The 27,345-nt window shown below is 53.2% G+C and overlaps 2 protein-coding genes across 10 annotated transcripts in view; one reads left to right on the forward strand and one right to left on the reverse strand.

Moving 5' to 3' along the window:
- Positions 1–18,143, forward strand: part of EPB41 (erythrocyte membrane protein band 4.1) — a 152,728-nt gene extending 134,585 nt beyond the window's left edge. For 4 of the 8 annotated variants that reach the window (XM_054691576.1, XM_054691569.1, XM_054691570.1 and 1 more), the window contains 6 exons: positions 2,328–2,774; positions 4,036–4,164; positions 10,070–10,171; positions 11,301–11,381; positions 14,486–14,590; positions 15,249–18,143. In XM_054691576.1, coding sequence (XP_054547551.1) covers positions 2,328–2,774; positions 4,036–4,164; positions 10,070–10,171; positions 11,301–11,381; positions 14,486–14,584 — 858 coding nt within the window. In that variant the 3' untranslated portion in view covers positions 14,585–14,590; positions 15,249–18,143. The remainder of the gene's footprint in view (positions 1–2,327; positions 2,775–4,035; positions 4,165–10,069; positions 10,172–11,300; positions 11,382–14,485; positions 14,591–15,248) is intronic. The other 4 variants (XM_054691572.1, XM_054691574.1, XM_054691573.1 and 1 more) reach the window with 2 other exon arrangements.
- TMEM200B (transmembrane protein 200B) lies at positions 17,650–21,872 on the reverse strand. Of its 2 annotated transcripts, none has more exons than XM_037500111.2 (3): positions 21,851–21,872; positions 20,433–20,515; positions 17,650–19,948 (listed from the first exon to the last, which is right to left on the reverse strand). In XM_037500111.2, exon 3 carries the CDS (start codon positions 19,926–19,928, stop codon positions 19,002–19,004), a length of 927 nt encoding a protein of 308 aa, XP_037356008.1. In that variant the 5' UTR covers positions 19,929–19,948; positions 20,433–20,515; positions 21,851–21,872; the 3' UTR covers positions 17,650–19,001. The 2 variants fall into 2 exon arrangements, with proteins under 2 accessions (XP_037356008.1, XP_037356007.1); XM_037500110.2 differs by lacking the exon at positions 21,851–21,872 and adding an exon at positions 21,204–21,643.
- Positions 21,873–27,345: the final 5,473 nt, after the last annotated feature.

Genomic DNA, 27,345 nt, shown 5'->3' on the forward strand with positions numbered 1-27,345 from the left:
CCTGGTTATTAATCAGCCTTCTCAGTTGTGACAAAATTATTTGGAGAAGTCATGAATTCCTCTCCATGTGAATGGATTTGGATACGATATTCAGTGTTATTAAAATTGAATAGATTATTAAATTGCTAGCATAGAGCAATTTGAAAAAGCCTAATTTGTTTATTACCAGCTGATCCATTTTTGGACAATTCCATAACAGCTTGTCTGACTCAAAAAAAAAAAAAAAAACAGTGAAATAAGTGCTCTGGAAAGTAGTACAGTATGTTAATAACATAACAAATTAATTCTAGTGACCCCTAGGCCCTAGCATATTGTAGGTGCTCAGATAATGTTAGCTAAATTATTTTTTTAATTTATTTATTTATGCATACAAGAACTGGGGTATAGGCCAGAATTGGGGGGGTAAAAGGATCCACCCGAGACAGAGTGTGGAGCTGAACAGGCGGCTCGACTGAAATACACTGCCAAGGGGAAGCAGAGGGCGAGTCAGGAGAGGTCTGCTACACCATGTGGGTCTCTCCCTGGCCGGGGATCAAACTCGTGCTGCAGTGGCTGTGGACAGTTTCATAGGTTGCCTCCTAATCCCTTGTGCCAGCAGGGAGGCCCCTTAGCTAAATTACTTTAGAATTCACAGGGTTTATATACACATGTTCCTGTGTTTGAGCCTCGGAACCGTGAGTCAAGCCAAAGTAGTATTCTCATTTTAAATATAAGGAAATTCATATATACTTGGCAAGAATATTTTATGTATTTCTGATATATCTACAAACAGAGACAGTCCTTTTTGTCATCTCTCATTTCCGTTTTTCAGGTCCTGAGTAATATTTATAACCAGGCAATGAGAGACCTGCCTATCTGAGTTCAGTTTGAGAACTGAGATACTCCTTGAATGTTTGCAATGCTCTTGAATGTTTGCCGTGGCTTAGAAGTACCATCAGCCCGAAATTCTTGAGAGCAGTGTATCTTTTCTTGCCTTACTAGCCCAGTGTAAGCGGGTTTACAAATTAAAGAGCAGCAGTGATTTTTAAAATAGAATGCACACTGCGTGGTTTCACTACTGAGATGGAAGCTGGTGCAAGCATATGTCGTTTACTCCAGGAACACCTTTTTAAAAGATTCCCTCATGAGGTGTCTGTGAATGTACTATGGCAAGAGGTTGATTTCAGACCTGAGTGGCTTATTTACAACTTTCTGGTCATCACAGAGGTTACTTTTTACAACATTTGGCTTCTGTTCAATTGTTCATTTTTCAGGCAGCCCATAATTTTTTCCTACTTAGTGTGAATTCCTTCTCTTCCACCTTTATTGCCTTTCTTTAAACTTGAGGAGTTGGTCCTTCTGCTGGGATGTTGTCTTCTCGCCCACGTTGTCTTGGAAGTACTTATTTTAGAACTGTTTTCCTGTGGTGTAAGGCAACTGTTTTCCTGTGGTGTAGCCTGGGAGGCAACGCTCTTTGTTTCCAGGATTTCTCTCTCACAGGGCTCAGAGATGGCGTGTCATTAGTCTGTGAAGAGATACGGCTCAGCTGCTGGGTCACTTTTATCCTGTTTACAAATACATGTTTCACTGTTTTTTGATATTATAATTCATGCCATGAAAATGACAGGAATAAATGTGTGTTGGATATGCTCAACTCTAAATCCCTGCCAACCAAAGACTAGATTTTAGCTTCTTTTAGGGTCTAATGTATGTGTGGTTTGGAAATCTGAAACATTTTCCAGTGTGCATAGTAATGAGTTAGGTATTTTGGAGTACAGGGAAGCCCATGGTAATGTGAAGTACTTGGCACTGTGTGAGGTACATTGAAATTATTTCTCAGATTAGCAATGTTATAGAAATATGACCTAAATGAGATTGGAACAACTTAAGCTGCTGACATCTTTTTTTTTTTTTTAAGATTTCTTTATTTATGAATATAAGAACTTAGGTGTACGCCAGAGGTGTGGGGGGTGAGAGAATTCACCAGAGAGAGAGTGAGGAACAGAACAGGCAGACTGACTGACAAACACTGCTGAGGGGAGCAGCGGGCGAGGCAGGAGAGGTCTGCTGCGCTATGTGGGTAGCTCCCTGGCTGGGGATTGAACTTCTGCTGCAGTGGCTGCTGATAGCTTCATAGTGCTGAGACTTAACCCCTTATACCACCAGGGAGGCCCTGCTGTTAACATCTTTAGTGAACAGTTCTTCCTTTTGATAAGCTAAGATTCTTGGTTTATATTAGTATTAATATTTGTGAGACCTCTTAACAATCATTGTTAATTCTCAGAGTTCATTATATTCCCCATTTATTCCTAATCTTCTTGCTTTTGTATGTGTTCATTCATTTGTAGAATATAAATGGCATTCGCACAGAGGAGGTGGCTGCTGTGGCCAAGGAGCCATCTACCAACCTCATCTCTGAATGGGAGGGCCCCAAGCAGTCAGTAATTCCTAGTAAGAACCAAATGGCCACCCCATCGGAGTCTCCACAAAGCACTGACTTTGGTTCCCTCTCCATAAACAGCAAGGAGGCTGAACAGAAGGCGCAGGGGGCAGCTGGCTCTCTTGATATTAAGGAAATGCCAAGAGACCCAAGAGGGGAATGTATAGGAGTGGAGGAACAGGCCAGTGCCTTAAAGTTCTCAGTAGCATCAGCTTCCTCTCGGCTGCAACTTGATGGAAAAAAGGCAGAGAGTAGTGAAGAACATGTAACACCAGGAGAGCCTCTTGGAAAGCAAAATGGATTTCTTGACTCTTGTGTGGGTAACCAGTTCTCCACCCTCATTCGAAGTTTCCAGGTAGTAACTGCTACAGTGATAAAGATCCAATGACTTACTTGGGAGAGGGCCAGAATCTGTTCTGTGTAGGAGGTGGTGGTGGTGGTGGTGGTAGTAGTGGTAGTGGTGGTGGTGGTGGTGGTGGTGTGGTGATGGTGGTGGTAATAGTAGTAGTGGTGGTGACGATAGTAGCCTCTGCTTTTTTTTCCCCAATTCACAGAATAAAATCGGAACCCTTGAATTACTTCTGAGACATTTATTCAGAGATATTAACTCTGTGGCTACAAATGCTTTCTCCCCTTAACAAAACTAGTGGGAGTGAGGCCATCTTTATATCTTTATGAAGCCAGTGTAAGTGTGTTCCTCTTTCCCTTGTTCTTATATCTGAAGAGGTGAATTTCTGAGACATCTGTGATGAGGAGCTTCAGTGTTCTGAGACCATGCTCAAACTTACAAATGCTTTCAAGTAAAAGGGGTAACTGATGTTTTTAATGAGTTTTCAGGCCCCAAATAATTATTTACACCTTGCTCCATATAGTACACTGCCCACCACTCCCACTGCCCCCACTCACCCGGGCTTCCATGATCACAGTCACTAATCTCCTGTGCTGAGGTGGGTGCCACTTAATTTATTACAATCAAATAGAAGTTTTAGGGTGATTTATCATCTTGGGGAAGGTGAGCTGTTAGACAAGCAGCCTGTGATATTTTACTACTTTCGTTCTTCTGAAATTCTGAGATTAATCACCAGGTGGTGGTTGAACTGATTATTTTCTTTCCAGTTTCCCAAATGCTGTTTCTTCTCAATAATCCAAAGTGAATGTCTGACATTGATTTGAAAGAAGTTAATGAATTCCAGAGCATTCCAGTGCCACTGCTGTTTCCTGTACCATTCGTACTTAGTGGAGAAAATGTGACTGATTTTCTTAATGATAATGGTACAGTCACAAGGACAAACAAAAGTCACCGCTGTTTGGCAAATAGTTTTATATTCAAATTCTGAAGGTCAGTCTGAGGTGGTTTATATCACCAATCATAATTGATTTTCTGGCTTTGCATTAAGCATATGGAAGTGATTGCAGTGATGCTGTTCTTTAATATCCCTCATGCTTTCATACCGTCTTGTCGGGGCCTCTGTGGAGTGATGTCCAAGTCTTGGGCAGAGATGGAGCTAGCCCTTTGCTTTCTTAGATCTGTCACTTTGCTCAAATCAATGTCAGAAGATTAGCTCTCCACAGCCTTCAGTAGTGACTCCTATAACTGTTTCTTTACTGCTTCACAGCCTCCCCTGGTGAAGACTCAGACGGTCACCATCTCAGATACTGCCAATGCTGTGAAAAGTGAAATCCCAACCAAAGACGTCCCCATTGTCCACACTGAGACCAAGACCATCACTTATGAGGCTGCCCAGGTAGGACTCGGCTGGATGCTTCAGACCCCAAGGCTGGCATGAACGTGATAAATTACCTTCTTTCCTCATGGGGTTTCTAATCGGGTGCTGTAAATAAATGCTTAGTTCTTCTGGGACAGTTCTTTTTAGAAGAGGTGACAAGATTATAGAACTGTGACTAGCCCAAAAAGTACTTTAATAAAAGCAAAATTGTCTGGGATCTGACTACTTAGATCCACTCAGTACTGTTAGGGAATGCAGTCTAGTACGATGGTTAGGAACACTGGCTTTGTGTCAGACAAACCTGAGTTCAGGTCCTGGCTTCTCGATTTACTAACTTAAGCAAGTAGTTGAATGTTTCTGAGCCTTAATCCCACCAAACTCCCTCCACACCATGAGGTTAGTGCCATGATTTTGTTAGGAGGATTATATAAGATATAATACTGTGTGGAACTTACGTGAACATCATATCTGATACCATAAAAAAACTGTCATAATTATAATCAAATTAATATAATTAAAGTCACATAAGAATTTATTTAGGGCCTCCCCGGTGGCGCAGCGGTTGAGCTCTGGGTTGCGAAGCTGCTCGCAGCCTCTGTAGCGCCGGTTCGACCCCTGGCCTCCGGGTGAGAGTCCCACATGGCGCGCAGACCTCTCCTGCCGCCCGCTGCTCCCCTCAGCAGTGTATCGTCAGTCTGCCTGTACTGCTTCCCGCTCTGGCTCTGGTGAATTCTCTCACCCTCCTGCGCTTCTGACTGTACCCAGTGCTTGTATAAATAAATAAATAAATCTTTTAAAAAATTATTTAAAATTTTTATTTACTTCCTACTTTCAATAAAATTTCTCCTTCATTTTCAGTAGTTTGAATGAACTGGGATGGCTTTATACTTTAGTTCATTTGTTTTTCTTTGCTTTTTTTTTATTCGTAGAAGCCCAAAATAAGAAAAACATTTCTCTCTCTAAACTGAGCTGTTAATTCATTCCTGTAACAAATTTTTGTTAAGTATTTCTATATTAGGCCAAGGCCACGTACATGGTAAACATAGGCCCTACCCTTCAGAATTACCTTCTAGTAAGGAAAGACATGCATGCAGTAAAAGACTTAAACAAACGCATAAATTTCAGGCATTGATAAGTGCTATAAAGAAACTAAAACAGGATAAAGAGTCAGTCCTTATGGGATCACATGAGAGGTATCTACTTTGGGGCTGAAATAGTCAGCAGAATTCTGATTAGGTACCATTTCAGCTGAAGCCTGCATGATGGGGAAGCAGCGGGTGAAGCTCTGGCCAGGTAATTTCATATCCTTTCAGTTCATCTTCACATCACCATGAATTGGATGATGATACTCTCCTTCAGGAAACAGTGCAGCTTGTCAATGAAAGGCATTTACTTTGCAGTTAGACAAACAGGCATGTATCCTAACTCATGAACCAAGTGGATAACTTTAAATAAATTGCCAGTGTCTCCAAGTCTCTGTTTCCTTGGCTGTAAAATTGGAATAATAATACCTACCATTAGAGAGAGAGAGAGAGAAAAGGAAAAAATACTACCTACCATCACAAGATTTGGTGTATTCATAGACATTCAGTTAACACTAGTCTGCTTCCCCCTTCTTTCTTGTGGTCTGGGGTGTGAAATTTGAGTTTGGTAAATAATAAAAAATTGCCTGAAGTTTTTAGTACTGGTAATAAAGAGGCATAATTAAAGCACTGATTTTGGAGGATGATTCATAAAGCTGTGTGCTGAATACAATAAGGTGGGGGAATGCCTGGAGATAAGAATAGGACTTTGGCAGATCTGAGGAGAAGCTTGTAGAGAACTGAAGTGCAGCCTGAGGAATGAGGAGAAAGCTTTGCCAAGAGCAACAGAATTGAATGAATAAGACTCAACAGTGAAGGGCTTTGAAAAAGGAAGGAATCGGAAATTACTTTAAGATTGTGCACACTCTTAGCCAGAGGACATAGGCAAAGAATTACCTACCTTTGAGAAAGAACCCTTTAAGTCATCACTATCATGGAAACAACTGAAATGTTCCCTCAATAGGGAACAGGTTAAATAAATGATGGTACCTTTTTTTTTGTTCTGATGGGAATAATGTGCATGATAAATTAGTAAATGAAAAAGCACAGTATAATGTAGCATAAATGACATGCCACTATGCAGAGGAGGGAAAATGCTCTACAGGAAATATAGTTCTGTGTCCTTGATGTGCGTAGGGAGATGCTATTTCTGATCAGGCCCTCAGAAAACAAGGCACCCAGGGGTGGCCTCCGAGGAAGGGGTCTTGGGCTGCAGCACTGTGGTCAGGGGTGGGAAGGAGACTGACCTTAGACCATGCACCAGCTTAATGGCCTCAGAGTGTGCATCTAAGTTAAGTCATCACTACCAAGAAGTTACCTAAATGTCCATCAGTAGGGAACAGGTTAAATAAATTATGGTACATTCAAGAAGATAATGGTATTCTTTTGGGAATAATCTACATGATAAATTGGTAAATTAAAAAGCTAAATACAGTATATGGTGTGGGTAATATGTAGGGAAAAAGTGCCTGGCACATAATAAGCACTAGATTATTATTTGCAATTGTTATTATTCACCATAACGATTTCTGCTTCTGTTGTTATTATCCTGACCAACAAGTAAAGCCCAGGAACTTTCTTTTTTTGGTCCACCATTCCCACGCCTTGAGTAACGTGGCGAAAGGAGATGGGAATCGAAGCAGGATTGTGTTTGTGTGTACATGCCTGTATGTGTGCCCCAGGTAAAGTGTGCAGGTGGTGAAATACACAGATTATACATGATCCATTTGATTTGTTTTGACAGATGTACATACCTGTGTTACCAGGACACATTCGGGATAGACATTTCCATTACTCCTGAAACTTTCTTCACAGTCTTTTCTAGTCGGTCCTCCCTCTCTGGGCACTGATTTCTCCATCGCTTAGTTCTGCCTGTTCCTGGACTTCATATAAATGGAAGTCTACAGCAGTACTCTTTCGTAGTTGTGTTTTAGATTCATCCATGTTGTTTGAACTCATAGCTCATTGTTTTTTACTGCTGAGTAGTACTCTAGTGTATGAATGTAAAGTGTTTATCCTTTCACCTCTTGATGGACACTTGACGTGATTCCAGTTTGAGTCAAATGTGAATAAAAGTGCTATAAACATTCATGGACAAGTCTTGCTGTGGACATAGGCTTTCACTTATCTTGGGTAAATACCTAAGAGTGGGAAGGCTGGGTCGTAGGGTAAGTGTATGTTTAACATTATAAGCAATTGTCAAAGCCACAGTACCATTTTGAGGAAACACGGGCAAGAGGGTCAAAGAAGAGAGGCCCCATGTGGGAAGAGTGTAGATCAGAAATCATAATATTGTCCCTTCCATCTTCCAACTTCTTCAGAGCTGGAAAAGGGTCGTGGGAGGAAGAAAAAGAGTCACAAGTTTAGTAAAGGAGGAGCCCTTCAAAATGGGTTAGCCTTCCTGACACACAAATGAATTTCCTTATAATAATTTATAAAGTATTTTTGTGTCTAAATCCTTTTCACCTTCACAACAGTACTGTTTTGTACACAGAGCACATCAGGATTGCCTGTTATAAATGGGAAAACCAAAGCTTAGAAGTCAGAATGGGGCCTCCCTGATGGCCTAGGGGTTAGGTCTCAGCATTATCACTTCAAAGGCCCACCATGCAGACCTGAGTTCAATCCCTGACCAGGGAGCTGACCCACATGGCACAGCAGACCTCTCCTATCTCACCCGCTGCTTCCCCTCAGCAGTGTATTTCAGTAAATCCACTTGCTCTTTGCCCCACTCTGTCTCTGGTGAATCCTCTCACCTTCCCCCCAACCCCAGCACCTCTGACCTACACCCCAGCTCATCTACACAAAAATAAATAAAAAGTCTTTTTTAAAAAAGTCAGAATGGCTTGCCCACTAATCACCATCTGAGCTGAGACCCACACCCCTGTCTTCAGACAAGTTTCTTGCCCTAAGTCATAGTTGAAACACTTACTGCTTTAGAACTTTTTTTTTTTTTTAAAGATTTTTATTTTTATTTATTTATGCATTCAAGAGCTGGGGTGTAGACCAGAGGTGCAGGGGGTGAGAGGATTCACCAGAGACACAGTGAAGAGCAGAACAGGCAGAGCTACTGAAACACACTGCTGAGGGGAGCAGGGGGTGAGGTAAGAGAGGTCTGCTGTGGGGCCAGCTCCCTGGCCGGGGATGAACTCCTGTCACAGTGGCTGGTGACAGCTTGATAGCACTGAGACTTTAATCCCTGCGTCACCAGGGAGGCCCCTACTTTAGAACTTTGACAACTAAATTAACCTCTCTGGACGTCAGTTTTCTTAACTCTGCAGTAAGTGAAATACTAGAACCCATTTCAGATGGTGAAGGATATAGTTGAGATAACAGTTGCATTATGTAACCGGTACCTGGCAGGACTACAGTAAATATTTCTTGAGTCTGAATCTAAGGAGCTAAGGGGCCTGGGCTGAGGGGTGCTAGTGGGCCAGCCAGTCACACATCTGGTATGTTGGTGGCATGTGTGTAACACTACAGCTTCTCAGTCGTGTCCTTCTCTTTCCTTCAGCCTCCTATCTGGACGGGAACTCAGCCAGGGACTCTTCCTAATTCTCTTCTCCTCCTCCTGTCCTCCCACCACCAATATCTCGAAGTTTTAGCTCAGTAAATGTGGTCTCCTCCTGTTCATAAAAAGTTCGGAGTCCCTGCTTATAATACAAATGACTTACATAAAAAGGCAGAGAAAGATAGTAACCAAACATTTTTACTGCAGGGTTCTTTATGACAATAATTGCAGTTCTCCAGCTCCCCCTCTAAGACAGTGTGCAGTACCCGTGCCAGGTATTTAAATAGGTTGCTATTATCTGAGAAGCACGTTGCTGGAGGCAGACTCCATCCTCCTACTCTTGGTTGTTTCCATCTTGTTCATGGGGTTATCAGCCACTCAGAGTTTACCAACGGCCAAAATGATTGCTGATAATGTTCTTCAGACTGTTTGGCCCCTGCCAACCATCTCTTCCCTTTTTGCTAATGTTATTTCTCAGCCTCATCATAATATAATTTTGTAGCCATAGAGTAAGCTCTAGAGAAACAAGAAATAGCCCTGCTCCCCATTCCCTATATAGATTACTTATAATCTAACATTTTAAATACTTCTATACCTCTCTTAATAAGGAGACCCCATTTCACTAATAGTTATATTGTCACAGTGTCATTAACACATGTGCGCCTTAAGGGACAATTCCTACTTTGTTGGCACCAGTCTCCCATTTCAGTCTTCTGAGAAGGTTGCCTGAGACTCCCTGGCCTCTTCAACTCCAGCAAGGATCTTTCCCAGTCCTTTCTGGAAAGTTCTGCCTTGTGATTCAGAACCTACCCATGCCTTAGCAGTGAAGAGTTTTCAGTTTTCCCACCTTGGGAAGTATGGTGAGAACACCATATTTGTAGCAAGGACAGGTGTCACTTACTGCTTTTATTCTTGGAAAAATCATTCACCTTTTCTGACTGATTTTTCTTACCTGGAAGTGCTAATAAATCTCTGCCCCATTTATTTTTTAGTAGTTGTGTGAGCATCAGGAAAAATAATGTTTTGGAAGGTATCTGTGAACTATTAAGGCTGTACACATGTGTGTAATTAATATCCCTCTTGTTGAACTATCTACACTCCAGCCTCCCCTTTCTGATCCACTCTCATTGACCCAATGCTAGGGAAATTGGGCCCATTCAACTTCTTTAAATGGAGTCTTATTTCCAGGAAATTTATTAATTCAAGATCAGCGCAAGGGAATTGGGCTTTTGCTTTAGGGTGGACAGCTGAAGAGCAGAGCTGCATCCTGCAATATTGGCCCCCAAAACTTCCTGAGAGGCCTGGTGATGAGCTATGTTTCCTTCTGCAGGCTGATGACAGCAATGGGGATTTGGACCCAGGAGTCTTGCTGACCGCTCAGACCATCACCTCCGAGACCACAAGCAGCACCACCACAACTCAGATTACCAAGGTAACAGCAGCTAGACCTTCTTCCTGGGATCTGTTCACATGCCAGGCTAGCTGCCTCTGCAAGAAGGACCCCAGCCTCAAAGCAGGGATTTTCATCCCTACAGAGCCAAATTATTCCAAGTGTCCTAGGTGACGTTGCCCTGCTGCTTCCTCCAGCAGTGAACCCAGGCGTGTTCCTGCCTGCTTATAGTCTCAAAAGTCACATGTGTTTGTTCTCTTGACATCCTGTTAGTCTCTGGTCAGTGAGTCCCATATCTAACTGTGAAGGTAGATTTAAAAAGTCAGTTTAAGGGCAGAAATGACTGGTATTATTATGCAACCATATTTTTGAAGCCAGAATTCAGAACTCTGGGTCCAACAAAGAATTTTTATGTTATGTCCAAGGTCAAGAAACTATAGTTTGGGTCCTGAAATATTGGAATTATTAGAATATATGTGGAACAAGAGGGAGAAATTATCTAAAATTAGAACTGCCCCCAGAAAATCAAAGACAGTCCATGTTTGTTATAACACGAGAGGTAAGTGCCTGTTCTTGTAAGCAACCTAGATTCCTGACCAAGCTCTGTCATCAACACACAGAAACTAGAAGCCTGGGACCTGATGTCTAGAGCTTGGTTTTCTTCATCTGTCAAGTAGGAAAACTTACTCCCACTGGGGACATTATTTGAAGATCTTTGACATCAAAAATATGAAAATGCTCTAAAACAGGCTAATTTCAAGCTGTGTGACATTTTTGCTCATCATCTTCTAATTTTTTTCCTCTTAAAAATAAGATGTACAGGAAAAGAGCCAAAAGAAATACCTATTTGGTTTACTTGCTGAATTTCTGTGGTGTCCGGGAGGGGAAAAAAAGGGAAAGGTAAATAAATAGAGAATTGTAACTTTCCGTTTAGCTTATTAAAAATGTTAGCAATCCAGGGAAAGAGCGTTATGCTCATTTCAGTCAGTCCAGCCAGGATTTTGGATAGCAGGTGAGAAAGCTGTCCTATAAGTCTGCCCCCACCCCCGCAGGTTAAAATGTGGAGTGGAGCTTCCAGAATAGTCTCTTGCTCTCTCTCCCTCTTTCTCTCCCCCTTCACCTCTCCTTCTTTTCCTTTCTTCCAAACATAACCATCTTTCTTTGGTTTCAGACTGTGAAAGGTGGGATTTCGGAGACCCGGATTGAAAAGAGAATTGTCATCACAGGAGATGCCGACATTGACCATGATCAGGTAGGACTGTGCGGAGATGCTGGGCACAAGGGGTGCTGGGCATGGGGGTGCTGGACGCGAGGGATGTGGGGCATGGGGTGCTAGGCGCAAGGGATGCTGGGCGTGGCGGCCCCCGGGCAGCAAGCCTCTGGATGCAGCGAGTGGCTGGCAAAAGACACCTCTGCCAGCATCATCTCCAAAGAAACTCCTTTGCTGCTCCAGCTCTTAATCAAGAAGGTCAAAGGGAAGCAGAGCACAGAGGCCTATGGGGTGGGGTCCACAGATTGGGAATGCAAGCGAGTGTTGTGAAAGAAACAGACTTTAGACTCAAAGACTCGAGTTCAAATTCTCATCCTTACCATATTTAGCTCTTCATACTGTGCGCCTCTGTCCTCATCTAGAGGACGGCCATGGTGGCGTCTTCCCTCGAGGACATGGTGAGAGGCGGTAGACACAGGCTATACGGCGCACGCCTGTGTGGGTGGAGGTGCTGCTACTCCAGGCTGTGTGCACCCTCGCCCGAGCCAGGAGCCGGAGATGGTGTCAAAACCAAGGCTCAGTCTCAGCCCTTAGAGGGCTGTGCAGCTGAGGACACAGCTGGAGGGGAGCACAGTCTGATGGACTAGAAATCAGGAGACTTGAAACCTGATTTCTGTCCTAGATCTATCCCTAGCTTGCTGTGTGACCTTGGGCAAATCACTTTGCCTCTGATTTTTTTTCTCTTAAAAGAGAGTAGGTTGATCTAGATAATATATGGGCTCTGCAGTGATAAAATTCTATGTTTTTATGTTAATTAGGCACTAATTGTGTGCTACAAGCAATTAGAAAATAATAAGGTCAGAATTAATGTTCCCAATTCTCTGCTGGGTGAAGTTAGAACAGTCAAGCTGCAGAGAAGAGGGGGTGGAAGAGATTGTATGCAAATGCTTCTGGAATCATTGACAGGAGTGCTGGAGCAGTAATTCTGTGGCCTTTATGCTGAGTGCCTTAAAAAATAACTGAGCTGCATTGCTGACAGTTCCCTTGGTAGCAGGGTTGAGACTTACACTGACCACCCTAGGCCCAGGGGTCCAGCAACAAGGCTGCAGATCCCAAGTGGGAGGCCTGGCAGCCTGTTTGCCCCTGTGCCATGGACCCTGTGCATGTCCAGCCTGCACCCACCTGCTCAGGCTTTGTGATGTGGGCCCCTGCTCTGTGCACAGTCTGTGCCAGACAGCAAGAGCGGCGGGCAGAGGTGTTGGGGTATGCAGTGAGATAGACCTGAATTGATTCCCCACTCTGCCACTACCTGGTTGTGTGCCCTTGAGCAAGTTATTCTGCTCCCCAAGCTACAGTTTTACCATGTAAAATAAAGATAATCATAGCTTGCTATCAAGGTTCTTGTGACAAAGGGACAGGCACATTTGCTTGCTCAGAGAGATGCACCAGAGCCCTCGGCCTCCTGGGCACAGAGGTTTACGTGGCAGGAGGAGACAGGTTGTGGTAGGCTGGGTGGGAGGCACTGTGGGAAGGATTGTTGAGGAGACGTAGCGTGGTGCAGCCTCACCGAACTTGGTATAGGCCAGAGACCGAAATGAGGACTTGCAGTGCAAGCAGATGGGGCTGGCCAGACAGGGTCAGGGAGGGAGAGCAGAGGCCTGTGGAGGTGCCAGTTCCAAGAATGGCTTTTCCTGGAATTAAGAAATGGAAAGAGGATGTTCCCTGTCTGTCTTAGAGTTCTTAAAAGCCAGGGGCGACAGTCAGCTGGTCAGATCTAGCTTGAGTGTTTTTTGATAGGGGGACCTGTCTCAGAATGCCCAGTCCACCATCCCGCAAGGGCTGTGTTGAAGGTGCTCTGGGCTTCAGGCTCAGAAACTTGCAGCCCTGGAACAGTAGTGATATCGATACTCTTCTTTCCCTCTGCTCCTTTGGATTTTCTAAAATGATCAAAACAGCCTCCCCCAAACTAAATGATAAAGAGGGGAAAGTCTGACAGACATAATACCCCTGTTGCATTACTTACTGGCTGTGAAACATGAGGCATTTTAGTCACTGAATCTCAGTCTCCTCATCCATAAAATAGTAGTAATGGGAATGAGGACAGTAGCTATCCTGATCCACGGCACTGTTGTGAAGATGAAGCCAACAATGATGTGCTTAGGCTGGTGCGTGGCATATAACAGGCTTTCCCGCTCTCCCTGTCTGCTACTTTAGCCAAAGGTATTTCTCTCTTTTTCTTTTGTTTTCCTCTCCTGTCCTGAACTTCCTGGATAACCTGCATTGAACACAGATTTTACTTTGTCCTTTCAACTCACTTCTTTTTTTTTCTTTAAAGATTTATTTATTTATGCATACAAGAGCTGGGGTACAGGACAGAGGTGTGGGGGGGGTGAGAGGATTCACCAGAGACAGAGTGGGGAGCAGAACAGGCAGACTGACGAAGTACACTGCTGAGGGGAGCAGCAGGCAAGTCAGGAGAGGTCTGCTGCGGGTTGACCCTGTGGGTTTCTCCCTGGCCAGCCAGGGATTGAACTTGTGCTGCAGTGGCTGCAGATAGCTTCATAGGTTGTGTCTTAAACCCTTGTGCCACCAGGGAGGCTCTCAACTCACTTCTTTTTTTTTTTTTTTTTTTTAATTTTTATTTTTCTTAGAATGGGGTACAGACCACATGTGCAGGAGGGTGAGAGGATTCACCAGAGATAGAGCAGGGGGAACAGAACAGGCAGACTTGTCTAAAATACACTGCTGAGGGGAGCAGCAGGCGAGACAGGAGAGGTCTGCTGCGCCATGTGGGAATCTCCCTGGCTGACCCAGATCGAACTCGCTCCGTAGAGGCTGCGGACAGCTTCACAGTGCTGTGCTCAACCCTCGGCGCCACCAGGGGAGGCCCTCAACTCACTTCTTGGGTGAATCTTCGCAGGCCCGCCTGGCCAGGGGCAGCTGTCACCCCTAAAGTCCCCTCTGACTCCTTACAGACAGCTCTGTGTCTTTAGTCCAGGAGCCACTCTGTGCAGGCTGGGTGGGTGCTGCCCTGGCCTGCAGACAGAAGGATTGAATTTGCCAGGGAAATGATGTCCTCTGACCCCTGCCTTCCCTCACCAATGGGCTTTTCCTACCTGATGGGTGTTGTTCTGTCTCTCTCTCAGGTGCTCGTCCAGGCCATCAAGGAAGCAAAGGAGCAGCATCCAGACATGTCAGTGACTAAGGTGGTCGTCCATCAGGAGACCGAGATCTCTGAGGAATGAGCTCAGGTGTGGACTTTTCCTCCTGGGGTGGAGGTAAACAATGCCACCTCAAACAGCATTGGACAGGAAACCTGGACACTGCAGGGGCCGTCTTCCCAGAGGGGGCCACAGTGATGAGGAAGACATGGGAGGTTATGAAATATTTGGCTCCAACTAAAGGAGCTGCTGCCCTCCTGCCCTGGGCAGTGCCAGCAGTGTTGGGGAGGTGGGGGTGCCGGAGATACCCCAAACTTGGGTTAGCGCCCCTCGGCTCCTAAATCTTCATGCCTCCTCCTGCTTCTCCACTCGGCCCCCTCTCTGTGCTGCTCTGCTCTCTGCACTCATTAGCTTCTTTGAGACTAAACCTAGGAGGTCCAGAGGAGGGGAACAAAACCAAGAAAAGCACCCAAGCTGTCTGGAAACTGGGGTCCTAGAGTTCAGGGAAGAAATAGCACAAGTTCTGGGGCTAGACAAGAAAGTTGGAAGAAGGTAGCTGCTTTTAGGGGGTCAGAGATCTGGATAGATTCTTGCTGAAAGTATTTGACAGACGTCTTGAAGAAGCCAACAGTCAACTGGGGGGGCCTGGACCCACAGGCCACTCAGACCTGTCACTGCAGCCATCAGAACTTCGACCTGGTAGCTATCTCTTTTGCAGATTTTAAGTTTGCTTCTCTCTCTCCTCTAGGAACTATCCTACCCCCAACTCCCTGCCCACCTCCTATCCAAGAGAAAACCAGCAAAATGATAAAGAAAAAGCAAACCCGCTTCAGTAGGACTTCAGACTTTCAAGATTATTCATCAGAAAATTCTTTCATTTTCTATTTGGAGTTTATAACAAGCATCTTCTACAGAATCTCATTGATCCTTTCTAATACCTTTTCTACATTGTGATACCAGAAATTGTTCAACTTTTCACTCTTTGACTGTTTTTAAAATAGCTTTTTGGTTTTTATGGGTGGTTTATAACCCCATTCAACCTAGCCTCTCCCCATTTATTCCAACCCAGATACTGACAGAGTCCACCGAATTCTTTGGGAAGTCCTCCAGAGACTCTGTCGGCTGTGTTGGGGGCCAAAGCCAGCTTAATGGGGCTTCCCTGCTCCTTCCCTTCTTTTAAATCCTTTGAATGTCAGCAGAAACTTCATAAACCAGCCCTGTCTCGGAGCCAGTGGTGTGACTTCACCAGAATGTCCTGCGAGGCAACTGTCCTGATCCATAGAACCAGGAAAATGTCCCTGACCCCTTGTTGATGGTGGTTTTGGTGAGACAGAGACCTCTGCTAAGAATGTATTGTTTTTCCTCCCTCGCCTGTTCTTTGTGGAGCTTCTTTAGAACAAAGACGTGAGAAGTTGCTTCAGATAGATCTGATACTGTGAATGTTTGAACATATCTGTGGCCTTCACCCTCCTGCCCTCCCTCTTCAACTGCCCTCTTACCTCATCAGAAGCAGTGGCTCTGCCAAGTGCTCCCCTCACCTTCCATCTCAGGAGACCAAAACTCACGGAAAAATAGGCACTTTTGGCCAAAAGCTGTAATGGCACATTTTAAATAGTGATTTGGGAAGGAAAGTTAATGAGTTTTTTTTTAAACAGGTTTTCTAGTTTTGGAAATGTGCTCTTCACATGGGGGAATGAGTGGAGTTTACCTCCGTCAGTTCCTGCTTAAAAGTATTTCTAGGAGACCGTCCCTGGGCCTCTTGCGCTAATCCCGGGTTACAGGGAGTGTGACTCACACGGTAGGGCGGACTCCTTTCTTCTCCTCACCAGCACCTGCCTGCAGGCACCCTTCTGGTTTTAGGGCCCACCCTCCCCACAAACCCCACATGACGGAGAGCCTAAACACCAGCTCCCCTCAGTCCCTCTTGCTATCTGAGGTCTGTCAGGTTTTATAGGCTTGATTTTTGTGGTGGATTTTGGGTTTGATTGTTTTAGTTTGGTTTGGTTTTGAAAATGATTACTGATGCTCCTAGCCCACCATTCCTGATAAAGATCTGGGGGCATTTTGGCTCAATAGGATTTCTTTAATCTTCTGGTCTCCCGTAATCAGATCTGCCCGGAAGTTCTTAAGAGCTTGAATTCTAAGACCGAAGTGAACTTCACGAGATAGATGGTGGGTCACAGCCGGCAATCACTGGGGGCCCAGGGGCAGTGAGCAAAAGAGAGAAAAGCCTGAAGCCTCTGTTCCCCACAGCGGGGGCCAGTGATGTGTCCAGAGCCTCTACTGATGGGGTTCTGTTTAGACAAACTCCATTGGTTTGAACTGATTTCAGGAATGTGCGTTTCCTTAGAGCAATTATGTGAGACCGTGACTAACCAGCAGCAGCTCCCCCTGGGGAGAGGCAGGAGGATTTGGGTGACTATGTGACAGGCCTGGGGAAAGGAGATCGCCCCATCTCAGGAATAGACTTACAGCCTGTGGGCATAGGCTCTGAAATGGGCCATGATGCCAGGAGCGGTGGCTAAGTTAAAAACCCAGCTCACACCAACAAGCAAATCTGTGAGCTTGCTCCCCAACGCCAGCTGTCCTGCTGAAAGCCACTTGGCTCACAAAGCTGAAACCTATGGGACAAAAAGGATGGCAGACAGGAAGAGGACACAGCACATCCACTGCTCTGGCATGTGGAATGTTCTGTATGGTCCGGATCAGGGGGTCTAGACTTTCCCTCAGCGTCACCAGCTCACTACACTTCTCCTCTGCACCCCCCCTGTCTATAAATTGGATCAGGAGCTCTCTAAACACCCGCCCAGCACTGAGAGCTGAGGTTTGGACAGCCAGCAAGAGGGGTGTCCTTCCAAACTTCTTCCCCTTTTCTCCGTCTCTGTAACAGATCTTGGGAGTTGGCAATTGTGTGGATTTTTTTCCTTCCTGCAATTATGTGTGTGTGAAGAAAAATAGACTCTGTCCAGGTGGATACAGTGAGGAGGGGAGAAGAGAGTTTCATTTCCAGGGTTAGAGACTTGGCAGTAATTTTCCAAGTGACTCAGACACACCACAGTAACAACTCTTGCTGCAATTTTATTTTTATTCCACTTGAGAAATAAAGATTTCCTCCAAGCCACACGAGGTCTCTGCCACCCACCCACCCACCCAGCAGGATTTATAAGCTGAGGGCCACAGAGCCCAGTCAGGGCCTGTGGGCCCCTCCCAGAGGCTCCCCCACCCCAGTGTGCTGCGGAGCAGCTGCGGGCGAGGGGACAACATCCACGAGGGAAGTGGAGCCAGAGCTCCAGCCTGGCCCACACCGAGGAATGCTCCAGGAAACGCCTGCCAGGAGCTCAGCCCCAGCCTGGTTTTTACAAATCTCTCTGAAATGTATTATTTTGGTGACAAAAATGAAGGAGCTTTGTAAATTTTTTTAAAAATTATGAATCATATCAAGTAGTTTACATTTCTCGGCAAACTAGGAACAATGGCAACAGAATCGAATTGGCAACATCCTTAGATTAAATAGGCAATAATTAGGCCTGCTGTTTGGCCTTCGGTAGTAAGGAAAGTGGTTGTAGTGTTTAGTATGTGTTTGGTCTTGCTTCTTGTATTGCATTTTTCAATAAATTTAAAAAAAAATTGACTCTGGGAGGATTGATCAACCTTTAAAGTTGTGTTCTGCCTGCAATTTGGGAAAAATTAAAATAGGTAGGGAGACCCAAACTCAAGCCATTTTCTAAAGTAAATGACTCAAGGTGGCTAAAATGCAGCTTCAAAGTTGTATAAAAGGATTTCTGAGAACTGGCAAATGTTGTTTGCCCACAGGAGGGAGAGTTTGCAGCCTAGGCCACAACAAAGGAGAGGAGGCTGCTGCTCAGACCGGTCTGGGGAGAGGCCAGACCCTCAGTCTGAAGGCATTGGCAGTAAGTAGTGCAGCCCTAGTGGCGTGTGCCCTGCACGGCTGAGGGAAGGAAGGGGTCAGCGTGGCGGGAATTAAAGGCTCAGTCCCCAGCCGAGATGGCAGTGGAGGGTCTCAACTCTACCCAGTCCAGATGGCAGTGGAGGGTCTTCACTCTACCCGAGGCCCAAGCCCCATCGCCAGTGCCACCTTGAGAGAGCCTGCCCAGCCTGTCATAGCCCAACCTACCTTCCAATCCCCAAGTCCTTGCCCACCCCTCTGGGTTTGCCAAGATACCAGGTGCATCTCCCCATCACCTGGCCTGGACCTCCTGCCCCCTCAGGTACCTGTTCAGGGCTAAGGCCACTTTTGGAGGCTGAAGGAATTCCTGAGCCAAGTCATGCTGATCTCCAGACTCCACACCAAGACACATTCTCTCCAGCTTAGAAAACCCTTGTGCAGTTGGCATCTCTGTGCCGCCATGCAAGTCATAAAGCCTTGGCGGCTGCTGGGACCAAAGCATCCATCCCCAGTCTGGTGTGATGAGCATCTACTAGGCTCTTGGTCGGCTGTCATGGTCCATGCTTCAGCCTCACAGGGGCTGCCCCCTGCTTTTCACACCTGGGCACCCAAGTGCCCTCCGCCTCCTCCCAGCTTTGCATAACCTCCCAGACTGAGGCGGTCCAGCCTTGGCCAGCTTCGATGAGCACAGTCGCGTGCTGCTGGGGTCCCCAGCAGCAGCTCCCCAAAGCCGAGGTCCAGAGACTTGGAATGTTCGATGCAGGAACCAGAGGGCTGCACGGTGATAATCACATGGCCGGCCTGGTTGCGTGGACCCCAGGGTGGGGGCAGCCCCGGACCCTTCAGCGGGTAGCTGTTGAGCAGGGCAGGTAACCCCAAGCGAGGATTAGCAGGCTCTGAACGCAGACTCCGCACTGACGGCACGGGTGAAGTACCCCGATGCGGGGACAGGTCCCAACTTTCTGGCTCCCCGCAGCCTATGGCTCGGGGAGTCCTGGGGCCGGGGCTGGGGAGGAGAGCGCAGTCCCAGCCCGGCCCCTCAGGGGGGCGGAGCGCCTGAGCCCGCAGCACCCCCTGGCGAAGCCGTCGGGTCTCCAAGTCACGGTTCTCGTAGAGCAGCGTGTTGGCGCAGATGAACACGAACAGGCCGACGCCCATGACCACCGGGCCCAGCAGCCGCAGCCGCTCGTGTGGGCCGTGAGTGCGGCCGGCGCCGCGGCCCTCGCGTCGCAGCTCGCTCGCCGGGGGCGCGCTGGCGTTGGCCGCCCTGGGCCCCGCGGCCCCCGCGCGGTGCGGCCAGTAGCCGGCCACCGCGATGCCCATGCCCACCAGCACCACGAGCGCGCCCAGCGCCGCGAACGCCCCCGACGGCGAGCGCAGCCGCAGCCGCGCCCGCACCCTCAGAGGCTCCGGCGGCGAGCGCGGGCGCCGGCGGCGCCCCAGGCGGCGGCCCAGACGCGAGACGCGGCCCTCGGGGCTCCTCCGCGCCTCCCCGCGGCCTCCGGGGCTCCCGGCCGTCATGCCGCCGCCGTCTGCGCGCTCTGCGGAGAGAAGACGGGGACTAAACCGACGGGCCTGGGGTCGGAGCGCCAGGTTGGGGACCCAAGCCCGGGAGGGAAGGTCGGGGTGCTGCGCCCGGGACGCTTGGAGATCCCTGGCGGCCACCCCCGGATCTTCCCGCGCCGCGAGAGCCGCCCCCGCTCGGGTTTTCCGCAGCGGAGCTCGGCGCCAGGGACGCGGCAGAGCCCGAGCCGGCCCGGCCCGCGCGCGGAGGGGAGGGGGGGCGCGCGCCGCTCCCCGGTGCATCCTGGGCTGCGGGGCTCCGGCCGCCGGCACCCCCTTCGCCAGCCCGCGGGTCCGGGCCCCTGGAGTTTCGGGGTCCCCAGCAGCGGCGTCTCTAGGGTAAGTCCCGGCCCGGCTCGACCTCACCCCCGCACGTGGCCGCGCCGTGGAGGAGGCGGGGGGCGGGGCGGGGGGCGCCGGGTCCGCAGGGGTCGCTGGGCCCCCCCCCCGCGCTGTACATACCGCGGCGGCGGAAGGGGGAGTCACCGCCTCCGACCTCCTCCTGCCCGCCCCCTTCTTCCAGAACTCCGCGGCCAGCGCCGAAACTGCAGCAGGAGAGACTTGAGCGAGACTCCGGGACGGCCTCTCCGCCCCGACCGCGGCCGCCGGGCCCAGGACGCCCCTGACCCGCGCGCGGAGGAGGCCGGACTCCCGCCCGCGGGCCGGGCGCGGCGGGGCTGTCGTGGGGGCGCAGGCCCCGCGGGGCGAGCTCCCCCGCCGCGCTCCCCTCCGCCCGGGTAAGGCTGTTCCCAGGTTGCGGCGTTTCCAATTCGGGCTCCTCGGGATGAATCATCCCCTTCCCACCGCTCGGCCTCCTTTCCGGCCTCCTCCTCCCGAGGCCCCAGCGGCCGCGTCCCGGCAGGAGCAGCGCCGCCCCTGCGCCCCTGCGCCCCGGCCGCCGGGGCCCGGCCACCCGCTGCAGCCCCTCGCGGCCGCTGGTCCCGCCCGCCTGCGGCCTGAGAACGGGGTGCTGGCGCGGCAGGGGTAGTCCGGCTGCGTGTGGGGTGCTGCCCACGGACGAGCGTGCGGGAGCTCGGGGCCCACCCCGGCGCCCCGGGTCACGGGAAGCCGGCCAGGACCTCGCTGTGGGTCGTGCGTCCTCGCTGGCCCGTCTGGTTTCCAAACAGCTGCAGCGCTGGAGCCCGACGGGCCCGGGCAGGAGACCTTACTCCCGCCCTCTCCCCAGCCGCACCCCCGAAGCGCCAAGCAGGACACCCCATCCCTGCCGCTGACCCTCGCTCCGAAGGCCCAGGGCCTAGCGTGGAGTCGTGGAGTCCAGGGCCGGGTGTCCACGGAGGGGGACTGCGGCCCAGCGAAGCGGCGGAGTCTGCCCAGGTCATTCCGCCACCCAAGGCGGGGGAGGGAGGGTCCCCAGGACCCCACTGCAGGCCTCCGGCCCCTCTCCAACGCCGGGCACTTGTCGGCCCAGCCTAGCAGCTCCTGGGAGGCCGGTTTCCGCCTGGTCTCTGAGCGGGGAGCCCTCCCCGCAGCCCGGGACCAGGGAAGTGACCACCCGGCCCCGGCCAGAGCGGGCGCCCCAGCCCCAACTTCAGGGGGACCACCCCTGAGCCTCACATGTCCCTGCGGGGAGGGAGCGAAGACGTGCTGGGAGGGGACAAGCCCAGAGAGGCCGAGACTCCGGAGGGCAGGAGTCCCGCCGGGGACCCCGGGAGGCGGCGCTCGGAGGCCCGGGGCGCAGGCCCAGGTCAGGGACGTTGCTCGGGCCCCGGCCCTCGGGGTCGGCCCGCGCCCGCGTGGACACCCCGGCCCGGGGTCGAGGAAGGACCCGGCTCCCGCTCCCGGGGCCTCTCCGGAGGGAGGGGCCAAACAAAAAGTTGGGGAAAGTGGGGGACCAACCCTGGGACCCTAGTTCTGCTCACCTGGCGCCGCCGCGCCGGGGTGGGTCCGGGTCCAGTCCTCGCGCCCGGGCTGGCGGCACGGCCGCCGTCTGCGCGGAATCTGGGCCCCCGCGCCCGCCCCGGCCCGCGCCCCGCCCCGCGCCGCCCCGGCCCCGCCCCCCGGAGCCCCGGAGCCGCGGAGCCCCGGAGCCCGGCCGGCGGGCGCTGGAGGGCCGCTGCCCCGAGGGCTGAGCGCCACAGGTGAGCGCTCTGGGGGCGCCCGACGGCGCGGAGGACCCGGGAGCCCGAGTCTCCGACTTTCGTGGTTCGCAGAGGCCTGAGAGGGCGCCTCTCCCCACGTGGGGAGACCAAGAACCCCGAGTCCAGGAGCCTCCTGCTTAGCTCCGCAGCCTGAGCGCGCAGCAGGATTCCGAAGCCCGCACGCCTGGCCCGCGCTTCTCAGCCCGCCTTCTAGGCGCCCGGGCGGCCCCCCCCGCCCAGCGCCGCCCGGAGGGCTTCCCGGAGGAGGCGGCCGGAGCGCCCGCGCGGGACCTCGCGCCTCACCTGCAGGACGGGCAGGCGCCTCGCGAGTGCGGGGAGGAGAAAAGTGGCCCTGGGGGTGAGGGGCGCAACACAGGCGCAGCCGGCGCCCGCGGGCGCCCAGAGGGGCACCTCGAGGAGGGGGACAGCAGGGGCCGCTGAGTTCCCAGAGCCCCGGGAAGCGAAGCAGAGTCGCGGGTCCGCCCGGCCTCGCTCGTCTCCCCTAAAAAGATGCGCCCAACCTGGAGTGGGCAGGCGGTGCTTGTCCCAAATAAAGAGGGGGGTCCTGAAGCCGGCGGGGCCCCCCGCCCACGGGCCGGCAGGGACCCGCCCAGCCTCTGCGCCCCGCCCACCCCTAGAGGCAAGAATGTGGAGCCGAGCGGAGGGGGGTCGGCCGGCGGCCCAGTTTCCATGATGCGGGGGGCGGGCTCAGGGCGGAGGGGCGGTGCGGGCGGGTTGCCAGCTTCCGCGCGGGGCCCCCCTCGCTCCCGCAGCCCGGCCGGGCCCCTCGGGAGGAATTTCCGGCCTGGGATTGATTATCAGGCGCCCCTCCCCCGGCCGCGGAGACCCCCCGGCTCGCGGGGGCGGGGGAGGGGCGGTAATGAGACCCGGCTGTGCGCCGGGGGTTGGGGAAGTGGCCGGCGGGGCCCCCCAACCTCGCCACGCGTGGCGGAGCCGGGACCCGGCGCTCCACCTCCGCTAGGCCTCGAAGCCCGGCTCCGGCCCCCTGGCTGGCCGAGGAGACAGCGCCCCCGGGCAACCCTCGCCCGGCCCTCGGGGACCCGGCGTCCTCGGGAGCCCCCGGGGCCACCCTTCTCCACCCGCTCTCCCTGCGGGTCCGGGAGCGGAGCGCGCGCGCCTCCGGCCACCGCGTGGGACGGCGGCTCCCGCCACCTGGGCTCGGGAAAGGCGGCGCCCTGTGCCCACCCAGGCGGCGGCAGCCCCGCCCGCCCCTTCGCTTGGCACCCCCCATCCGCCCTGCGCCTCACGCACTGCTCACACCCTGGCCCGCCAGGCCCACTTGCCCTCACTCACCCGCCCTCCCGCATCCGCCCCGCTCCCAGGGCCCGGCTGCCAGTACCAGCTCCGGAGGCCAAAGCCCGGACAGGCCCTGCGCTGGTGCCCTGCGCGCCCGGGCGGGCTCCCCTGGCCTGCGCCCTCCTGCCCGGCCCTCGGCCCTCCCCAGGCTGGCCCTTCCCCCAAGCCGGGCCCTACTCTCAGCAGCAGACCCCTCCAGGGAGTCACCGGGGCAGGGTGACCAGCCCCGTTTCTGCTCGGCCCACCTAAGGCCAACCCCAGGGGTCACCCTAGGGTCCCTCTCGGCCCTTTGCATCTAATCCCAGAAGTCCTGTGGCCCCTGCTCTGCCGATTTGGAATGAGCCAGTTCTCCCTGTCCAAGGGCACCCGGCACCTCTCTACCCTGAGTCTGAACCCCTCTCCGAGCCCTGTTAAACCCTGCCTGGCTCCCCGGGGTTGTCCAAATGGAACTGAAAACCCCTTTTCACCATAAAGTGGCCCCGCCTCCCTCACCTGAGCTCTTCAGGACCCTGCTCACAGGCGGGCTGCAGCCAGGCCTTGGGAGTCCAGTGGGCGTCCTGGCTGCGCCCCCACTGGCTGTGAGCTGAGGGAGGACAGTCTGTCTCCCACCCCGGAGCCCATGCCCACCCGCGATGCGGGCCCACAACCAGGCCTGGGATGGCCAGTCTCGTCCACCCCGAGGCCTTTCCTGGTCTCTGGGGTCCAGCCCAGACAGCCTGAGTAAAAGGATTCAGGGCTCTGAATGGCAGTGTCCCCTCTGCCTCCCCCGCAGCGCTCTTCTGGAGATTCAGTAAGAGCAGACGTGAGCACGTCTGCTGCGTGGTGCCCTGCCAACAGCCGCTTCCTCCTGTTTCAGGCTCGAGGGCACAGTGTGGGGGCTGTGGACACCTCCCCTAAGGTCATTCGGGGTGGTGAGGGAGAGATGGGTCCCCTTTCCTAGATAGAACCCCTTTAATTTTCTTAAGCGTGAGGTCAACGTTCTGCCTAATTCACAGCTGAGGAAGCTGTAGAGAGACCCCCCCAGACATACAGCCCACTCTCTGCAGAGGGACACCCCTGGGCTTGGTCTGGCCCTGTGGATGTGCAGGCGTGTGGGCGCCAGGGGCCGCCATATTGGGACACCAGCTCCCTCCCAAGTCTAACCTGGCCTCCTTCATGAACCTGAACCCGGAGGGCCTGAACGGGCGTCCCCGGGGGGCAGGAAGAGTCACCCTTTCTCCCCTGAGGTTCTCTGGGAAGCAACGCTGGATGCAGTGGCGCTGGGGGGCCTCTGCCCGAGGCGAGGCTCGTGTCCCCTCCAGGAGCCGCAGCAGGGAGAGAGGCTGCCGCCCCCTCCAGGTCACAGCCGGTGAGCAGCGCTTCCAGGAATGCATCTTCTCCAGCTCCACTTCAGCAGTGTGTGCTGTGCTGGGCACCCCAGATTTCTCACCCCAGCCCCCAGTGCTGTTCTCAGGACTGTCCTCATCCTGGCCCCAACTGAGAATTCAGAAGTGGGTTCAGAGAGAAGAGCAAGCCCAGTTTTGATGATGCGGCCTGGGCCCAGTGCGTGATGGGGGGGCAGGGGCATCATGGTGCAGCGGCCCTCACAGCGCCTGCCTTGCAGCACAGGAAGGGCTGTGTGCCATGCCCTACAAAGCGACTGGCAGCTCAGTCCCCATGCCCTGTTTTGTAGGGGCGGAAACCAGTGCCCAGAAGTGGGGGGCAGAGACTTGGGCAGGGAGGCCCAGCTGTAAGTGGTAGAGCGCGGTTTCGAGTCCCAGGGTTCCCAGGAGAGGCTCAGGCCCTCACAGGACTTGGGTGTGACCTCCAAACCCGTCTGCCGCCCAGAGGAAGCAGAGCAGCCTGGACTCTGGGGGTTGTCTTGGGCCACTGGTAAAATCCTTAGGGAGACCGAGCTGTGTGTCTCCCTCACTCTCCGGAGCCCAGAGGAGAGGCAGAGGCAGGGCCGCCTGACATGGAAAGTCAAGAGAAGGAGGCCCTCCCGGGGCACAGGCCAGACCAGCCTCCCGCCAAAGTCCTTAGGCACAGGGAGAGCAGCAGGAACCCCTACCCCTGGCCCCCCTGGGCCCCCTGGGCCCCCAAGCTCTTGAGGGTGCCTTCTTGATGGTGCACAACGGCCCTGGGAATCAGGGCCTCTAGAACCCCGAATCACACCCGCAGAAAGAGGTTCAGTGGGTGCAAGCTGTCCTGTGTCACAGCTGGGCCAAGGCAGAGCTGGGGCGCAACCACGTAACACCACACCTCCCACGGGTGTGACCACGGCGAGGCGGTTCGCCATTTTCAGCCTGTTCTGTCCTACAAAACGGGGACGGTGGCAGCACCAGCGTCAGGGGCTGTGACGGGGATGGAGCTGGCAGTGACAGCGCGCGCCGTGCTCCGGCTTTTCTGGATGCCACCTAGTTCCTGCTCATGAGTTTCCTCACCTAAAAATGTGAAAGGGACCTCGTGATTTAATCTCTTCAGCTGTCTCCTCGGGGCTGGCAGTTGGGGGCCAGAGAGAACCCATCCCTGAGCCCTGTTCAGGTACTTTGGGGTGGGGGTGAACAGGCCCATTCACCAAAGGCTGGGGGGGCAGCATATGACCCTATATGGGGGGCAGGCAACAGGGAGAACTTCGTGGAGGTGGGGACATTCCTGATGGGTCTCAGGGAGTTTTCCAGGCTGTACAGGGGGAGGATATTCCAGGGACAGCATGAGATGTGGACATGGGGTCAGGGCGTAGGGGCGGGAGAACCCGAGTGCAGAGCACCTCAAACACCAGGAGCCTGGGAGAGGGTGACAGGTCCCCACAAGTGACTGTCAGCCTTGAGGGTGGGGGTGGACCCTGGGAGTCGGGTGATCTCCTGAGAGCTTGGAGCGGGGCTGGGGCCTAAAATGGGGCTGTGGGCACATCCAGCCACCGGCCGTCTCAGCCCCAACATGTGTCTCGCTGGGGCTGAGGCCGGAGCATCCCTGGGAGGACCTGCTCCCGCATTCCTCTGGGGGTGCTCACTGCAGGAACCCTTGGGCAAGGAAAACCTCAACTGAGGAAATTAAGTGTGCGCGTGTCCCCCATTCCCTGGAAACGAGGGGCGCGGCGCCCTGTGCAAGGAGGCTGCCGTGGGCAACCCTGACAAGACATCTGCGCGTGGAAACCACCGAGAAACCTCCCGGCGTCCCTGCAGCGCAGCGGGAGGGCGGACGCCCGGCCTGGGGTGGTTGTTGAGCAGCAGCTGGTCGTGTGGTTTATTCCAGGGGCGGAGCAAGGACCTGACTGGTATCGCCAGGACGGCGCCAAGAACAGCGGCCCTGGGCAAGATGGAAAGGATCCCCCTCACTTCACAGCCGGGGCGTTAGCTGGGCGGAGCCAGCAGCCCCCAGAGCCAGGGGCTCGGCTCCTCCCCTCCCGGGGCTCTGCGCCCGAAGGTGCGGCACCTGCTTTGGTTTCTGGGCGCCTCCCTGGGTCTGGGGACCAGGCTCGTGATGGGGCCGGGGAAGCCAGGGGCTTCCTTTCAGGGCTCACATCTGGGCCACGCGTCCACAACGCCCCTTTCTCGTGCGTCAGAACCAGGCCACGTGGCCACACCTGGCTCCAGGGGCAGCTGGGAAACACCGACAGGACCCCGGGGTCTCCCCACAGGTGCCCGGGCTGGGGCACCTCCCCGGGCGCAGGTCTCACCGCGAAGGGGCACGTGCTCCTTGTCCCTGGGGGGAGGCGGGGAGGAGGCGCTGGTGCCCGTCTCCAAGCCGCCCCGAGGGCTGGTCCCCAGGAGCAGGGCTGGGGGGACCTGCCGTGTGCCGGGGCCGCGGGGGGGGCCCGGGAGCCCGCGCACCCGCTGCTCGGAGAAGCCGGGACGCCGCGGGCGAGGCCGCCGGCCTTGGCGCCACCTGGCGGCCGCGCCTGCACCTGCACCCGGGGAGCCGGGGTCCCTCGGGCCGCCCGCGGGGTGCGCAGCGCCGCTGTGCTTGGGGCAGGCGGG

This window comes from Talpa occidentalis, unplaced genomic scaffold, assembly GCF_014898055.3.
Source record: "Talpa occidentalis isolate TD23 unplaced genomic scaffold, MPIMG_talOcc4v2.1 talOcc4.9, whole genome shotgun sequence".
NCBI classification, from domain to species: domain Eukaryota; kingdom Metazoa; phylum Chordata; class Mammalia; order Eulipotyphla; family Talpidae; genus Talpa; species Talpa occidentalis.